Source organism: Diabrotica undecimpunctata, chromosome 4 (genome assembly GCF_040954645.1).
Source record: "Diabrotica undecimpunctata isolate CICGRU chromosome 4, icDiaUnde3, whole genome shotgun sequence".
Lineage (NCBI taxonomy): Eukaryota > Metazoa > Arthropoda > Insecta > Coleoptera > Chrysomelidae > Diabrotica > Diabrotica undecimpunctata.
In genome coordinates, this window is record NC_092806.1 from 142,467,100 (window position 1) to 142,486,345 (window position 19,246).

General features: G+C 30.2%; 1 protein-coding gene across 1 annotated transcript in view; it reads left to right on the top strand.

The window, feature by feature from the left end:
• The window catches only part of LOC140438473 (uncharacterized), a 34,332-nt gene extending 15,407 nt beyond the window's left edge, over window positions 1-18,925 (top strand). The window contains exon 3 of the mRNA XM_072528140.1: window positions 18,054-18,925. Within this exon, the coding sequence (XP_072384241.1) occupies window positions 18,054-18,809 (756 nt within the window). The 3' untranslated portion in view covers window positions 18,810-18,925. The remainder of the gene's footprint in view (window positions 1-18,053) is intronic.
• The last annotated feature ends 321 nt before the right edge of the window (window positions 18,926-19,246 follow it).

The window sequence follows — 19,246 nt, forward strand, 5'->3', positions numbered from 1 at the left end:
GTAGGAAGACCACGAAAATGGTGGAACGACAACTTACTGGATGCACATTGAAAAACAGACAGAGTCATGTCTACATAAAAAGCAGAAGAAGAGGATAGCATGTTGTGTCACTAAGTGAGGACCGGCCTTTAAAACAAATGATTTTGAACAATAAGAAAGATAATTGAAAGAATCTTGATTTGCCATTTAATGTATTATTGCAGTTTATTGTAAAACAGATCTGCATATTTAATAAAATACATTCACGATATATAAGCACAAATGTGGAAGAACTATTTTTAAATTGCTAAGAAAATAAAAGTTAAACAAAGAGCTGTCCATTAAAGTTAAAGTTATTTAAGTGGAAACAACTCAAAGTGTAACAAGGAACTTAAATCAAAGGACAAATTGTATACGTAATAAAACTTAAATTTAAAATGTCCGCTTTTTAAAGAGACGTCTAGAGTGTTGCTCTTTTTCCATTTCTTAGCAATTTGGCAACTCCCAACAAGTTTCTGCTTCTTAACTATGTAATTTCTGCTTGCTCATTTCCTCGCTAGTGTTTTATTCTGTCGACAATCGACGTTAGTCCCTTAGTGCAGTTGCATCTCCTAATCCTCGTAGATTTATGTCAGACTTTACGGTATCAACTGGAATTCGTGAAAATTTCACCAAGGGAAGCTTCTTCAATGCTAGAATTTAATCGTTTTGTTTTTTATTATTGTAATGAATGAATATTATTAGCCTTTAATTTATCAAGTAGGTAAAGAAAGCAAAATATGTTCTAGTAATTTTTGTGAGTTAGAGAAAATTATTTAGTATATTATTATGACATTTAAATACTATATTACTTAGTACTTACTTGCTTTAATGGAGATTTTTATACTTTACAAAATAGCAAAGACGATAAACATGAAGTCAAATAATTCAGTTTTAAAAAGATAATTCGAACATTTATTAAATGAAAATATAGAACTAACAAAAACAACAAAGTATGAAAGAAATATCTTAAATTGGAATTATGTTTTTGTACTCTCTATAAATCTAATAGAAGATTGTAAAATAATTAGAAAATAACTTCTTAAAGAAATTACTAGAATGGTTCAAAAATTAATCTCTCCTAAGTTTTACCCTTTTGTCTATGTGACTTTTAAATAATTAGTGAAGGTGATAATAGAAGTTCTTAATCCATTTTCGCAATTGCTTTTCACAATATTCTTTTCGTTAATGAAAGCCGTCTTACAGCTATCTATAACTACTGCTTCTAATAAATTGAATCCAACTTTCAAGATCCGTCTTTCTCAACAATAAATAAAAGCGTTGCAGACTGTAACAATAGGCCAGTAAGTTGGTATATTCACATAATTTAAAATTTTAAGAGGATTGAGTAAATTTATTTATTATTATTAATGTTACTATTAAATATTTGGAATGTACATCTCTACAATATCAGTATTAAAATAAAATAGAAATAAATAGTTAAATTACAAAATTATAACAAATATAATGTTCTGAACAAAAAAAAAATTAGATTTACAATGTTAATAATATACACGAATTTACAAGAAGTGTGAGTTTCAGAAGGGTGACACTCAATTCGGATTTAGAAATGGATTGGAAACACGAGAAGCTGTTTTGCCCTAAATGTGTTAACACAATGATGCAGAGACATGGATGTAGATGTTTTATGGATTTTTAACGAAAATTTATCGAAAAAGCGTTTGACTGTGTTGACCATCAAAAGATGATCGAAATTCTGAGAACAACTGGAATTTATGAACAAGACTTGCGAATTATCTTAAAACTATATTGGCACCAAACGGCAACAATTAAAATAGAGTACACAACATCCAAAGATATACGAATCTGACGAGGAAAGCGACAAGGTTGCGTCTTGTCATCGCTATTATTTAATCTGTATTCGGAATCTATATTCAAAAACGCATTAGACGAGTTTTAGGGTGGATATAGTATATACAGATACAGATAAATTTTTAATTTCATCCTTAGTGTCCTCTGGTGTCTTCCTAAATCATGGTCAACCATCATTTCTCTGTCTGTCGCTAGGTGACAGTGTTTTTAAGTTTATATCCTTTTCTCTTACCTCGTATAATCGTATAATTCCAATTGTTGATATTTAAATCTTCTATGTTAAAAAACTTTTTTGTTATTGAAAATGTTTCCATTTGTGACCAATCTAGTTTATTGTCTTCAAACACATTGTCTTCCACGGTTTATAAACGAGAAATGGGCATCCACGTTTTATCCCAATCTTATCCTTAAGAATAATTATTTAAAGCTTACTTTTGTAATACTAAAAGATATTTCAAATGTAGTGGCGGAAATTTCTCGGAACAGTAAAGCCTGAGCTAAGAAAGCAGTGGCCCTCCAAAAAAAATCTTATGATTTTAATCAAGTTGTTAAAGACAGACAAACACAATGTATTAAACACTAATATTAGATTTTATTTGGCAATATTGTTTAACATAATGTATGTAAAACAGTATATTATATATTATATTACCCTATTAATAAATAGTTATTACAAATATTATTTTAACTTTAAAACCGTTATTATTTATATCATTTCTCATTACATATTACTCACTGAAACTTCACGATGTTAAATAAAAGAATATACGTAATGATGTTAATAAAGTAAAAAAATAATATATATATACCTATAGTACAGTATATTTACTTAATCTAAAGAACTGTCGTCGTCGCTAGAATCATTTAAATCAATCCTTAATTGTTCAATAATTACATCTATGCGACGTTCATTTTTCAAATACGTATCTTCTACCTTAACATGTTCACACACAGTTTCTTTCAGTTATCTCCAATTACCCTAGCAAATTCCTGTTTCATCAACACTTTTACGTCTTCTAACTTAAAATAAACATATTGTTTTTCAACTTTTATTTGCGCCCAAACAATTTCTATAGGGTTCAAGTCTGAATGATAAGGTGGACGTTTTAAAGAACCATGTACAAATTCGTTCAGTACTTTGTCAAATTTATATTGAATATGATCTTGTGTGTGTCGTTTGATGATTTCATACAATTGCGATTTTAACCTTGACGATACGAATGGTAAATTTTTTTCTGTCAATTAAGATAACATATCCGTTTTTTTTTAGAATAACTAGATATTCCAATTTTCTTGTTTTAATTATATTTAAAAAATTATATTTCTTTATTCATCCTTCTTGGAACCTCTTTGTTTGTGACGTGTTCTATCCACGATATTTTCAGAATTCTTCTATACACCCACAGCTCGAATGATTCCAGTTTTTTCATTGATGTCGCATTCAAGGTCCAAGATTCCATTCCATAAAATAAAGTCGAAAAAACATAGCACCTCGCCAACCTAACTCTCAGTTCCAATTTTAAATCTCTTGTACATAGCACTCTTCTCATTTTGTTGAAATTTGCTCTAGCCTTTTCTATTCTGATTTTGATCTCCTGAATGTAATCATTTGTGGAGTTAATCATTGTTCCTAGATATGCATATTTGTCTACTTGTTCGACGTTGGTTCCGTTTATTAGAAGATTCTAGTTATTTTTTTGAGTTTTCGATATTCTCATAAATTCTTCTTGACATTTATTGTTAGACCATACTCTTTTTCGTACTCCGCTATTCTGGTCACCAGTCTCTGAAGATCTTCAATATTTTCGGCTAAAATCACAGTGTCGTCCGCATATCTAATGTTGTTAATTTTTATTTAGCTGTTTATTAGCTTTATTCCAGCTGTTTCATCCTCAAGTGCGTTTTTCAGGATCTCTTCGGAGTAGGCATTAAAAAGAATTGGCGACAATACGCATCCCTGTCTCACTCCACATCTCATTTAGATTTCTTCTGAAAGCTGTTCGTTAACACGTACTTTTGCTCGCTGTTTATAGTATAAATTTGATATCATCCTGAGGTCGTTATAGTCAATCTTCTTTGATTTCAGGACATTCATTAATTGTTTATGTCGTACTTTATCGAATGCTTTATTATAGTCAATAAAACATATGTATATATCTTGATTGACGTCCAGACATCTTTGTATCGGTATATTAAGTAAAAAAAGAGCTTCACGCGTTCCTAGTCCTTTGCGTAAACCAAATTGTGTGTCATTAACATCTATGTCCAGTTTGTGATATATTCGGTTATGGATGACTTTTAGTAGTAACTTTAGCACATGAGACATCAAGCTAATGGTGCTGTAATCGCTGCATTCTCTTGCGTTTTTATTTTTTAAATCCAGTGACTAGAAATTCTCGAAAATAATTCTTATCAGTTCTTTGTATGTCCTTAATGAGTCATTAATTACATTAATAATAACGTTATAATTACGGTTTTAAGGTAACCGATACTAAATTAAGAATTTGGCAATTTCTACCAAACTTCATAGAGTATCAACTAAAGACCTTTCAGCCCACGTTCCGTAGAATATTTTGAAAAAAAAAACGATCATCAATATACCAATTATAACAGTGTCAGTATTGAACATTTTTACTAAGTTTCTGATTTGACTAAAAAGTTTGGTATCGATAAAACAATCTGTGTAAAATCAAATTCCATTTATTATTAAGTGAGTAATAATTTTTAATCAGTACGATTTCCAATTTAAAACAATCTTCTCGATTGTTTAATATTGCAACGCCACTGCATAGCTCTTATCATAAATACTCTATTGTCTGTCTCTTTTAGAGAATAATAGCATGTAGTACTACTTATACTAATATTTACAATATATTTTCAGTGCATTTGGAGCCTTATGTATGGATTTATTTAAATAAACGTACTTTTGTAATAAAAATACATTCTCGTAATTAAAACAACCTTTCAAAGCAAAAAATTAAGCCAAAGGATATAGTAAGGTGATACTTTCTCCGCATATAAAGTACTATATACTCCAATAAAAGTCATTTTATTGCAAGCATAAAGAAGTGATTGGCCTATAGTTTCAGTGAAAGTAAATAGATCTTGCTTCCAATTTATTAGTGATTGTCGGCTGGTTTTCCCGTAGTATTTGATTGATTGTAGTAGTCGTTAAGTTCACGTAAGGTTGATTTGAGGATTTCTAATAAAGACCTGTCTCTGTTTTAAACAACCGTCGTTTCAATTAGGCGAAAATTTGATAGGACCTTTACGTATTGATTTTAGATTTTGCGTATAAAGGGTGTCATTGTTTGAATAAACATAAAAAATGACAAACAGAACAAAAGTTAAACAAGGGATTGTGTTGATGAATTTACAGGGACACGAATGTCGATAAATTAAATTAATTTTTTTCTGAAAACAAAAGCGTCCCAAAACATTAAATAAACTATCCGTGAATATTTTTTATGACTGATCAATTTATCAGTCTCGATTACTTATTGCTATGTACAGGGTGCTACAAAAAGATTGGTCATAAATAGACTTATATGCAATAGACTTATATGACTAGACAAATATGCAATAAAAAGTGAAAAATATGGGCATAAAATATATGCATTTTTTCTTTTAGAAAATATGCATAATGTCAATTAAAATATATATTTAATATTGGTATATTAATTAATGTTTATTTTAATAATTAGAAAAAATATAAATAAATTTAAAAACCAAGTAGATAATTGTAATGTACTAACTAATTGTAATGAAAGTAGTTAAAAAGTAAAATACTATTGCTTGGAATTATGAAAACAATAAATGACCAAATGTTTTTCAAATTTTTACAAAACCAATGGCTTAGACCAATAAAAACTATGGCTTCCAATAAAAACATATGTTAAATTCACAAAAATGTTTGGTTCTAAATCTATTTCTTCGGAAAAATTACCAACAATAACGTCAGCTACCGCAATAAGTTTCTGAAAATCATTGCTTCTTTTTAATTATTGTTTCAAATTTTTCAAAAATATCTTTTCTAGTGTCACCTTTAACACTTTGACAAGCTGATCTAAGTTCTTTTATTAAGGATATGCGTTCTACCAAGAACAACTTTGATGATTCTAATTGAGTAATAGGTTTTTGAGCAAACTAAAATTTGATTTAATGAATGAAAGTTGCTGCTGAAGATCACTGTTTTTAAAAATTAATGTAGCAAAGATTGGGAACTTTTATCTGTAAAAGCGTCAATTACATTTATTAAATCTACGAAATAGTCTAAATAGAAAAGCAGCTTCCAACCATGTTCCCCATCGTGTTAGAATGGGTTGTGACGGAATAGGAAGAGGAATATTTGGAAGCGTTTCTTTATAAAATTAAATTCTTAGTGGAGATTTAAGGAATACTTTTTTATGCTTGATATTAGGGAGTTTACATATGAAAATTTTTTATAACTTCTTCCGTAACTCTGTTCATTTCATGTGCTAAACAAGTAACGTGTATTTAGATGGTATAAAATATTTTTTAATTTTTTCCTGCCTTCAGCATATATGATGCGTTATTATATGCTGATATTCAACATATAAGAACCTTGAAACCTTCTCCCACATTCCCAGGATCTCCTTTATTTCTCTTGTAGAGACAACGTTTTCCAAATCTGGCTCCTCTTCAAAACTAATTTTTCGTTGAACCACCGTATGCTCCTGCGAATGTAGTTCGTCTAACTCCTCGTTTGTCAGCTCCTGAGACTGTTTCTCGACAAGTTCGTTCATATCTCTTTCATCCACCTCCAGACCCATGGATTTTTTAAGAGAAACAATATCATCTACCACTGATACTTTAGGTTCCAGTCCTTCACATGCCCTTTCATCCTGATCGACAGCCTCAGGCCACAGCTTCTTTTATGCAGAGGTTAGGGTTCTTGTTGTAACACCTAGTCAGATCTACTCAATATTTCTTAGGTATATTACTATGTTAAAGTGGTCCTTCCAGAACTCTCAAAGGGTAAAGTTTGTGTTCTTCGTCACCTCAAAGCTCCGCCGAAAGATGTGCTTGATATACAACTTCTTAAAATTAGAAATCAGTTGCTGATCCATGGACTGCAAGATAGGAGTGGTGTTTGCTGGTAGGTAAAGAATCTTTAAGGAAGGATCCAAGGAAGAAGACGCATCTCCTGGCTGAAGAACCTTAGAGAATGGTTTAACTGTAGTTCACTACAACTTTTCACAGCAGCAGCCAACAAAGTGACCATAGCCGTTATGATATCCAACCTTCGATAGGAGATGGAACTTTAAGAAGAAGAAAGAATCTTTATAAACTTGAACTCTTGGAGTAAATCATCTTCGAGATTTGATGGTTGAGAAGGGGTATTATCGAGGACAAGAAGGATTTGCATGGATAGGTTGTTTTGCTGTAGATATTTTTTAACGGAAGGGGCAAACATCACGTTTATCCACTCCACAAAAAATTTTCTGGTGACCCACGCCTTTGAATTTGCCCTCCACATAACTGGCAGTTTTTCTTTTAAAATCTTATGTGAGTTAAAGGCTCTGGGATTTTCTGAATGGTACATTAGAAGAGGTATGATTTTACAGCCTCCACTCGCATTGGCGCAAAGTAGTAGAGTTAATCTATCTTTCATAGGTTTGTGACCTGGCATCGTCTTCTCCTCTGCCGTTATGTAGGTCCTATTCGGCATCTTTTTCCAGAAAAGCCCTGTCTCGTTACAGTTGAAGATTTGTTGGGGGATGTATCCTTTGACTTCTATCAGTTCGGAAAACATTTTGATGTAAACCTCAGCTGCTTTCACATCCGAACTTGCTGCCTTACTATGCCTGACAACGGAGTGAATGGGTCCTTTTTCTAAAGTTGTCAAACCAGCCCCGACTGGCTTTAAACGGGTCTTCCGATTTATCATTTGTAGAAGTTTGTGGAATCTGCTTCAGCAAATCTTTGTAAATCGCTCGTGCCTTCTTACATATGATGCTATGTGTTAAGGTTCCTCCTTGCTCATGTTTTTCAATGATTTCACCTTTTAGTTCAATAGACATCATCTTCTTCTTCGAACCAATGGTTGTAAAAATAAATATAATATTGTAATGTACAAAAAGCACAAAACGCGAACCCAACTTATCAACAATACTTCGAAAATGAGGGAAACAAGCAAAGCAGACAGACTGAGGTCTATAGTAAAAATTTACATAGTGTAAATTACACTGACATCAGAGTGCAATATGGTTAGTATTAGAATCCGAATTTTTGTCGGATTTAACTTCCAACGACCATTTAATTTGTCGGTCCAAGTAAAAGTCATCTACAGACCCGTAAAATGATCTTTATCGCGAGGCTGTAAAGATCTATTACCAGTAAAACTACTTTTTATTTACAAAGCAAATTAGAAGTAGTCAAATAAGAGGTATGAATTTGAATAAAAACCGATTCCTCGTATCTCAAGTCTGGCTCTCATCTCAAAGCAAAATATAAGGTAATAGTTATTACTTTAAATCGATATTTCCATGACAAAATCATGTCTTTTCGCCTAAACTTTTATTTAGAAAGTTATTGTTTTGACTGAACTAACAGAGAGGCATTTAAAGAAAGAACAGGAAGCCTGAATCTTTGTTTAACATATAATAAAGTATAGGCCCATTTTTTATAAATCATAATATTAAATAAAGAATAATAATAAATAATAAATTCATTGATAATTAATAATAATTTAATTATTAATACATTTTAAGTTACACTTCGTATTTATCAAACCTGTAACAACTATAGTTCGAAATTCAGATAATACACATAATAATTTAATATAACTTTATTCAATGATAATGGCTCGACTATAATAACTCAGAGTAACATGTAGAACATCACGCAGGAGAGCCACTGATGCATATCTTGATCAGATTAGAGAACTTGTCAGTGCTGCTACGTTTATTCATTTGATAATGTAACGAGATAGTCCTTCCTATTGCTACAAGTTCATTTTTATTGTTCTATTGACTTTCACTCGTTCGTATTTGTACGGGAGTTATTAGATGACTAGCTAGACTGGCCGATTTAATTGATTTAATAAGTTTCAACGTATACAGTAATAATTATTGGAAGTAATAAAATACAAGGATATCTGTTGTAGCGTTGAACATCAAATGCGGTTTGAAAAATACTGTATATAATTTCTTCTAAATCTCAAGTAAATAAGTATAAGTTGGAACAAGATAATTACTTAATTGTTATAAATATAGATTTAATCTAATATGAGAATATAAACAATAATTATTAAATTATAAATAACTATCAAACAAACTTATTTTTTAATTTAAGACAACTTAAAAAAAAACCTTGCATCAATTACAGAGAGTTAACAGAAAATACAACATAAATTACAATCTCTAACTTTTAAAAAAATTAAATTAAAAAATAATTATATTATTTTAAATATTGTAAAATTTAATGTCTTTCAAACGTTTCAGTACTTGATTCAACTTAGCTTAATAGATTTTTCATGTTGGTAGTCAGGTTGTTTATTTTGCTTTCGTTTATATATGTTTCCTATTTTCTTTGTCTTCTTATTCTTGTAGATGTTATCAATCTTTTTGTTGTAAACGACATTTTAGCTCTTGTTCAGCTCATTTTCATCTTGTGCTACTAGTTTTACTTTTTTTAATTCTTGTAAGGTTACTTCTTAAATTTTAATTTTAAGTATGGCCATATATGAATGTAAGGATATCATTTAATTGTTCTGATGGTTCATTTCTATAATTTTGGGTATTATACATAGAATTTTAATAATTTAAGGCATTATTTAAGGAGTCATAATTCATTATTCTGGAAAATTAAGAAAAATGGTGGGTTTCGCTTTTCTATTTAACTTTAAATAGAGTTAAGAGCTTCAAATATGTAATCCAGAGTACTTTCACTTTTTTTTTAAGTTTTCTTGAGGTGCTTGAGGAGTTGCGAACGTCAGGGGGATACTATTGTTATTTGTTATTTCAAAAGATATAAACATTTGTCTTTTTATTTGTTGTAAGTTGTTGCGTTATTCAGTAATACATATAAAGGCATTTATTTAATTATCTTTGATGAGAAGTAAGTTAAAGAAAAAACCACGTTGCTAAAGTAGAATTCGGCAGCACATATCGCCAGGCTATCAGACAACCGATGGACAACAAAAGAAAAGAGAAAGAGCTGAGAGAGGCCTGTGTCCAGCAGTGGACGCTGGACACAGCGTCATTATCATCAACTCAGTTGATGATAATAGACTGTAATTTGTAAGAAGAAAAAATTTGTCAAAGTTAAGTTAGTTTCCGATATTACTGAAGTTTTTTTCTCTGTATTAGAAAGGTGGAAAATGTTATATGTTTTGTCAATTTGTGTTGGTTTTTTGATTGATTGATAGAATCATTTTAATTTATATTTTTATTTTGTGAACAATGGGACATAATGTGCAGTCTAATTCTTTTTAACCCAGTGTTTTTCATTTTGAGCCCATCTATAGAAAGATATTATGAGGTAGGGAGTATTTTCGTAAAAGAACATGAGGTAGCCTAGGAGAGACTTATTATTATAGGATTGATAAAAACTTGTCATCTGAGCCTAAGAACATAGCTGTATTCAGATTCTGGCATTTAGATACGTAATTTTGGAACCAACGAGTTTGAGATTGTGGGACTGGCATTGAAAATAACCTACCGTTGCTTTAAAGTAATGTTTCTTTTAACTTCTGATTGTATTCCATTAATATTGACAGCATTATGGGAGTTTAAAAATGTGCCGACTAGTTGTTTGTTTGGTAAGTAGATGTAACAATAATTGGCCATTTTTTTATGCAAAAACGTCGTGTTTAGTTGGAATATGGAGCCTATAGCTACAATGTAATCGGGGATTTTAGCTTCATTAATTGTTAAGGGTACAATGAAGTGTTCCAAACAATTAGTAGATTGTTTGTAGTGTATTTTATGGGAGTTTTTGTTCAAATTGTGTTCATTATTTTCTATATCTTTTGTGCAGCACTTCTCGAGCCGACCTGGGGACCTGTTCTAAAAAAGTTTTGAAGTAGTTTTACTGGATGTATATTAAACGTCCTAACAAACCCTTCTATCATTTTTTGCTGACAAAAATCCTCTTTGTCTATGATTTTTCTGATGAATATTAACTTATTTGTCATTACAAATACTGCAAAACTTAAATACTGCAATTTCTCCCAATCATCATTCATAGAACAACTTCTATCACTTTTTAACTCTCATTCAGAAATTACTTTTACGCTACAAAGTAAAAGAAAAAAATCCCAGTAATTGGCTGTATACTAATGAAGGTTGGTTGTCCACTAGTAAAGGTTGGCTATAACCATTGAAAATTCGTCTCTATCTTCTGTGTAAAAGCGTAAAAACTATATAACATAGTTTAAAAAACTTACAAAAATTAAAGACATCTGGTGGATAATGGTATATTTTATTAAAAATATTTAAAATTTATCGAAAAGGATTACAATTCTTTAAAACGTTTTCCGACCATTATCAATAAAACATTTGTTTGATATTTTGAGATTTTCAAATCAGTTTAATATCAGTTAGGCATTTTCTCAGATACCTATACCACCGTTATATATATATATATATATATATATATATATATATATATATATATATATATATATATATATATATATATATATTCAAGCGGTTAAGAGAGCTATTAGGAGTCCTATGTTATTATGCTAGACTCCAGGCCAGTGTGGGAACACCTAGAGTGTCGCAGTTGTATGGGTACCAGACCATCAGAAGTACAAGGCAATAAAGGATCTAAGGAACTTGCCAGAAGAAGATCTTTCAGCCATAAAAAGCCAGAATCCAAAGACAACATAATATTGGTAAAGTGTACCCAGTATAATGACAAAATGGATATTTAAAAAGTTTGCGCTAATGGAGATGAAGTACTGCAAAAAACAAACAAGGACCAGTCTTCTTTGGACTTTCCAGAGTGACACTGAGCAAAACTTTTATGTCGATACACAAAATATGCATTTTCGGGTATCGTCTTTCGTATCGTATTTAAATATTACGATTATTAGATCCTTACGAAAGTCAAGTCCATAAAACCTGAACAAAAAATTAGGTATAGAATGGAACAGGCCAATAATAGATCAATAACAGACCATTAGTTGACGTAAAAATTAAAAATTAGGGCTTTTAAAAACATCTAAAATAAAATATTTTATTAATATTTAATATAATTCAATTTGTTTATACGATATAATTCCGGATAGTAATCAAATAATGAAGTAATAATAATTTTGCCATCATATTCAATTAAATCTAAAGTAACAATAACGAAGTAATTGCAACTTTCCAATTTGTATGTATAAGTATATGAACTCAGAAGAAAGTTATCTTCCGAAAAGGGTAATAAACACTACAGGTATCTAATTTTCAGTTGCACCAGTCATTATTCTCGTAGTTTATTATTTCCAATCATTGTTTGTTATATAAGTTTATTAGTATGCAAGTCATTTAAAATTAATTTATTGACCAGGATATTTGTTTACAGCTCTTCTACGAATATATTTTTGAAGTTGCTATCATTTTTGACAAAAGTTTGAACCGACATAGCTGATTTTTATGTAAATTTTTTTAAAAACGGGTTAAGGTTTGCTTCACATATATCGGCAATGGTTATCTATAGATAGGTTTGAATGGTGAAGAATCACACCAAAAAAGAAGACTTAAAAAAACACGTTTTAAACATACATTAACTACACTTTTATTGAAAAAAAAAATATTTCATTTATATTATCATTAAAATTAATTTGGACATAATAGAACCACTTTAAAAGACAACCTATTTATTCTAATAATTATACAAGAAATAGGTTATGAATTTTAAGTTACTTAATGAAAAATTCAATGAATTTAATGAATGAATAAAGAAAATGTTCGAATAAAAACAACCAATCAACAGAAAGACCAAACACAGGAAGATCCCGCACAAAATGATGCTATGGCTAAGTCTCTCGAAAGGCAAAAGAGTTCCCCCGAGTCATGAATGCAAAAGAAAAACTACAATTGCGATATTAATTACTATTTTTATTACTTTCACACAAACTAATTAATATTTTATAAACTTTTACTAATTTAAATAATTTGCAGTGAATTTTTATGACAAACTCAATTTTAAGTTAAATTTAAAATTCAGTCGGTTTCAATCTGTTGGTTATAAATTATTAAAACAAGCGCATTTCAAGTTCAAGTTTCTCTTTTATTTCAGTAATTTGGTAAAGAATGCTGCAACATAAATCCAATTTTAAACCGACCGTTATACCCGCACATGATGTTACTGCTTTTCTATATCGACATAAAAACAAGAATGACGATTATTTTTATGTTATTGCTCCATCTGTTGGAATTTTTAGAGAAAGTGAATTTATAACAATTAATTCATTAGCTTTTGCTATAGATTCCTTAACGTTACGATAAATTAATTAACAAATATTTGCCTTAGGTTCGTAAAAAATATCAGAATAATATCTTATATATTTTTAAGTCAAATAAGTAATATAAAGATATCATAAAAATATTTTCTATACTCTAAAGTAAAAATGTATCAAAAGAATTTGACTGTTAAAGTTGATTAAGATAATACAAATTAATTAATATATTTAATAAATAGAACATAATAAGCATTTATTTAACCTTCAAAATAATACCTACTTAGATGAAAAGAATTTTTAAATGGTGTAAATGTAAAAGTCGGATTTGGGTTTGCCTAGCCTAGATCATGAAAGTTTGTAGTGCGATACTCGTGCTAATTTGCCACTATTTTCCAGCACAGTAACGAAGGGTAAATTAAAGACAAAGGATTTTGTTACATAGTTGACGAAAATATTGTGTAATGTGTTATATTTTTGTCCTATACCGACAATGATTTACCTGTATATTGCAGAATATGTACCCCAGTCAATCTGTGAAAAAAATATCTACTTCACGTAACAATTTATACAGGATTTTGAAGGTACTGAAGGTATATGAGGGATACATCATTTTTATTTATTTCATTAAACAATCATTAAAAATAAAAAAATCATTTTTGCTTTAAAACGTTTCTTATAGATTATAGAGAAAAATTATTTAAATAAAGTTTGTGAGTCTCAAAAAGTTATTTACAGTGCGAGTTTTCGAATTAACATACATAAAATATTGACAGAGATAATTAAATATAACCCTCATTTTGCAGTAATTTGTAAATGTTAATAACTTTCTTTTTTGAACAATGCCATTATAATATAACTACTTTTTTGTTTGTAAGTTGTACTTGCCCAAAAAGTGACTCTAGAGATCATTTATCAGATCGTAATCGATTCTCTGGGGCTTCAGTTTTAAGATGTATTAAAAAAATATTTCACATTTTATCTAAATTATTTTTAAAAAACTGTTTAAGTGAAAAAACACAACATGAAAAAAGAACCTTCTATGAGAATTAAGAATCGGGAAAGCATTCTTTTAATCCTATTTCCATTGATGATTAATATTAAAAGCTAAAAATTGAATAGATTATAAGTGAACATCTCAATTTTATGATCCAATTTATAGATGGCATACGTAAGGAAAGGTGTAGAAAGTTATAACCTGTTAAAGTGATAGTAATTTATTTATTTATTTAGACACCTTACAAACACTATAGACTAATAGTACTTACATGCAAAGTATTTAAGACAAAAAAAAATACAACAAATGAATGACAGAAACGGACATTAATAATACAATAAGAAAACAATACAATAAACCCCTTAAACCTAGTGCTGATGAGCAAGCAATGTCTTAAGTTTACAGCTTTTTACATTAAATATATCCACATAAGTCAGTCTATTAAATACTTCATTACAAATTTTTAACATATTGTTTAAACATATTGTGTATTACTGGTGATATGTTTCTATAGCAATTTGTAAAGAATAGATCTAGGTTAGTTATCCTTAACCTACTATTGGGTACCCTACAGTAAATAAACTCAATTAAACCATAGTTTGTGTACTTAATACTGTTAAAAATCAAGTATATGAACATAACGCACTGACTGTTTCTTCTAGTGCAAGTGACTGCAACTGAAATGAGTCTAACATTACCCTGTATGAGACCACATATGGATATTTCTTATTTTTCTTTACGTATAGAAATCTTAAAAATCGTTTTTGAACTTTTTCAATCATTTCTGAGTTTGAAAATGCAGTAGGACATAATTGAAACATATTTCATATGTGGTATCACCAGAGCATTATAGAGTTTTATAATTGTGCTTATTCTGAAATGTTTGCTATTTCTACCGACAAAACCCAAAGCACGATAAGCTTTATTAGTTATTTCATAAAAGGGTATATTGAACTTCATGTTGATTTGAAATTTAACTCCAGGATCCTTCATAACACTTACTTTTTCAACTCGATCATGATTAATATAATAATCTTCAATAACACTATTGAGTTTTCGCTACTGCACACTTTTTAACATTAAGGGTCATTTTTGAATCGTTAAACCATTGGATAACTAATCTTAGTCAGTCTGGCAAGTCGTTAATAAATAAAATAAAGAGCAATGGTCCTAGTTTGCTTCCCTGTGGGACTCCTGAGGATGACACATTGGCGAGAAAAGCTATTACCTACTTTTACTGTATTCTTTCTATCTGACAAATAAGATTTTAATAATTAAAAGCTTTTCTTGAGAAAACAAACTGTACCAGTTAATTTAAAAGAACACAGTGGTTTACCTTAACAAATCTTTTTCGCAATCAGTATACAGAACGTCCAACTGTTCCCCTGCTCAATAGCCTTAGAAATATGTTCAGAGAGAACACAGAGATTAGTTACTGTTGATTTGTCTCTTACAAAACCATGCTGGAATTTTCTGATTTTACTTTTAACATGCTCATATATATTATCATAAAGAATACTTTCAAAAATCTTGGCAATACTATTTAAAAGGCTAATAGGTCTGTAGTTTTGAATGTAATTTCTTTTATCTTTTTTATGTATTGAAGAAATTGTTGCCACTTTTAAAATATCTGGAAAATATTCCTGTTCAATCGACATTCAACGTCAGAGGTTTAGCCAAGGGTTTGGCCATCGGTAATCGTAAAATACCGCCACCTTAAAGTGGAGGGGAGAACTTTCCCAGCTCCATTTTTTTAATGGAACTTCAAATTGGAAAAATATGCAATATCTCACCTTTTATCGCACGTAGAACATTCATTTTTTTAAATGAAGTAGCTCGACAAAATAATAAGAACTGGACTACTTTCACCTCTAGAAAAAATCGGAAAATTACAACAAAAAAATGAGTCGAATCTTTTTCTACTTTACAAGAAAAATTAATAATTATTACTATATTTGTTTATAAATTAATTTTATATAATTAATGTTATAAATATAATATTAATATAGAATATTATTATTAATTAATAAAATTTAACTATTTGTTAGAAAATAATGGTAAAATTCAACTTTTTTATGAAAAAATTTAACTAATTGATTTCTCCGGGCTTTTTAGATTTTTCCGGAAGGCAAAATTAGCAGAGTTCTTATTAGTTTATGGAGCATCATAATTAAAACAAAAATAAATCAAGCTTCTGTGTACCATAAAATCCGAGATATTGCATTTTTTTCAGTGCGTTTTAATCTGAAGTTCCATTCTATAAAAAATGAAGCTCGAAAACGTGGTATTTTACGAGTACCATCATTTTAACCCGTTATACCTTTTTACTCCTGCTTGGTATATGCATTCTATAAAATGGATAATAAAATTTAGATCTTCGTTTATAATATGTTGAATTTTCAGCTATTAACGTCAATAAATAATCGAAATATAATTTTAAGAAAAAAAATTGCTGTCTTGGTTCCTATTGATATTAGAAGGTTCTATTTTAATGAGACTACAAGCGCGTTACATAAAAAATATCAAAGGTATTAACAATTTTTATAAGGTCAAAAGTCAGTTTTTAAATAATGCTTTAAAAACAAATTTGAAAAAATGTTTTTTATTACATCTTAAAATTAAGCCTCAAAGAATTTTATTGCGATCTGCTAAACACCTATAAAATTACTGTTTGGGCCATTATGTTTGTTTAAATAGTTACACTTTGGGAAAAACAAATTGAATAACTTATAAACTATTTGGTGGATCTAGCTGATATTTGACATACTTCATTAACTCATTAATTGCCATAATTTCAAGTAGTTGTATCATTATGCAAAAAACATAGTTATTAACAGTTATAAATTACTGCAGAAATTAGGGTTTTTACAATGATCTTGATCAATTGGTTATGTTTGTTAGTTTCAAAAATAGCAAATTAAAGAACTTTTTAAAATCTACATCTACAACGATTTGTCATCAGCTATTCCTCATACATTTTAGAACCTTCAAAAACCTGCAAGGAAATCTGTAAATCTGTAAGTTATGGAAGTCATCAGGACAACCATTACAGAGTTTCAATTTTTTCTTTGGCAGCCCCTATGTTATGTTCTCAGTTTATTCGCATATAATTGTTTGATTCACACCTACCATTTCCTCCTATATATCCACTGAAACTTTCCTATTAGCTTCTGAAACACACCATGTCAGCGATATGAACTTCTTTGGCCAGGTTGTCCGGAGCGAAGTACTGTGGAACTCCTGTTTAGTCCAGAACTCCCCCATAGAACACTTTCTGAGCAGTACGAACATACACATATACAGACCTATCAACGAGTTAAATAATATATTAGAAGTAGTCCTATAAAAAGCAACAAACAAAAAACAGTCTAAAAAAATAAAAGCTTGAAAGGTCTTACATCAAAGCTAAACAACGACAAAAAAACATTAAACTGAACAGTAAAAATGCAAAAATCTGTCCAGCGAATACAAAATAAAAATCACATCCAACAAAAATTTAATTTTCTACATAGCCACAGAATTTTATTAAAAATTATAATAAAAGTCAATACAAGATATAGAATGTACCCGAAAGGATAAAAAAATAAAGGAATTGATAACAAGAAACTATGAATATGCTATGTTTATTACTTACGAATTATGCCATACGAATATTTTTTTATATTTTTTTAACCGGATCATATGACGTTTTTTTTAGTTAAAGATATTTTTAATCCAAAAATTACTATTTAAACCACATTTGAAAAATGTATATCCAAATTTTATATTGCGTTATTTTTGTTTCAGTACACTTTCGCACAACAACCCAAACAGCAAGTACAGTATTCCTCAGCAGCCGATGTGTCTAGTTTCAGCTACAGCAGCCCTATTGTGTCATACAATAACTTAGGTCTTTTGAAACAACTTGCTGGCCAACAAGCTTCAAGCCAGGACGTCCCTGTCTCTTACCAATCAGAACAATCAGCAAAAGCCGACTACAGTTCCCAACCCAAAGTGCAGTATATAACGTCCCCTAAAGTTCAGTACACTCCATCAGCTGTCCAATACACCTCATCTCCAAAAGTTCAGTACACTTCAGCTGCTAAAACTCAATACAGCGCTGTTCCACAAAATGCCTACTCAGCTAGTGCTGCTCCATCAAATGCCTACACAGCCAGTTCTGCACCAAATTACGAAGAAATATACCAACAAATCGCTCAAAAAGCTGCCTATGCTGCTGCCGAACAACAACCTCAGGCTCCACAACAACCCGTTTACCACCAAGCTGCACCACAAAAACTCTCTTACCAACAAGCTGCTTCTCCTGTAGTCTACCAATACCAAAAGGCTTCTGCTGCTCAAGCCGCTACCCAAGAAGAAACTTATTCCTCAGCTCCTTCTCAACAATACACCTACCAGCTGCCACAGGAGTACGAGTCTGCCGCTCAATCTAGCCCACAGCTCTACTATTCTCAGTCAGCAGGTTCAGCTGCGCAAGCTCCACAGTATTACACGTTGGGATCGCAGGGCCATTCAAAGGCGGGTGTCACATATTCCTCTTAATTTGTTTTTTACGTTATTTATTTTATTGCAAAACTCTGTTGTACATAGTTTTCCCTTCAAATCTGTACTGTTTTAATTTGATAGCTAAATATAATGTTTTTTATTTTTTTGTAAAATATGATATTTTATTTTCACAAGATTACCAATAGTATAAGTAACAGGACTTAAATATGACCGCCTGCAATAGCATTATCAGAGTACCGTATATACACCGGTCATTGTGTAATTGACTAGTTATAAGATAAAGTGGATTCATTGATTTAGAGTAGTAAAATTAAAAGTTGCAGCGAAATATACATTATTCATGATTACCCAGCTAATCCATGGCTTTATTTAATTGTCTAATGTGAATTAAGAGCACTTTTTAAAATGTGGAATAAAAATTATTTCTACTAGAGCCAAAACTTAATGAATCAACTTGTATTAAGAAACTTTAT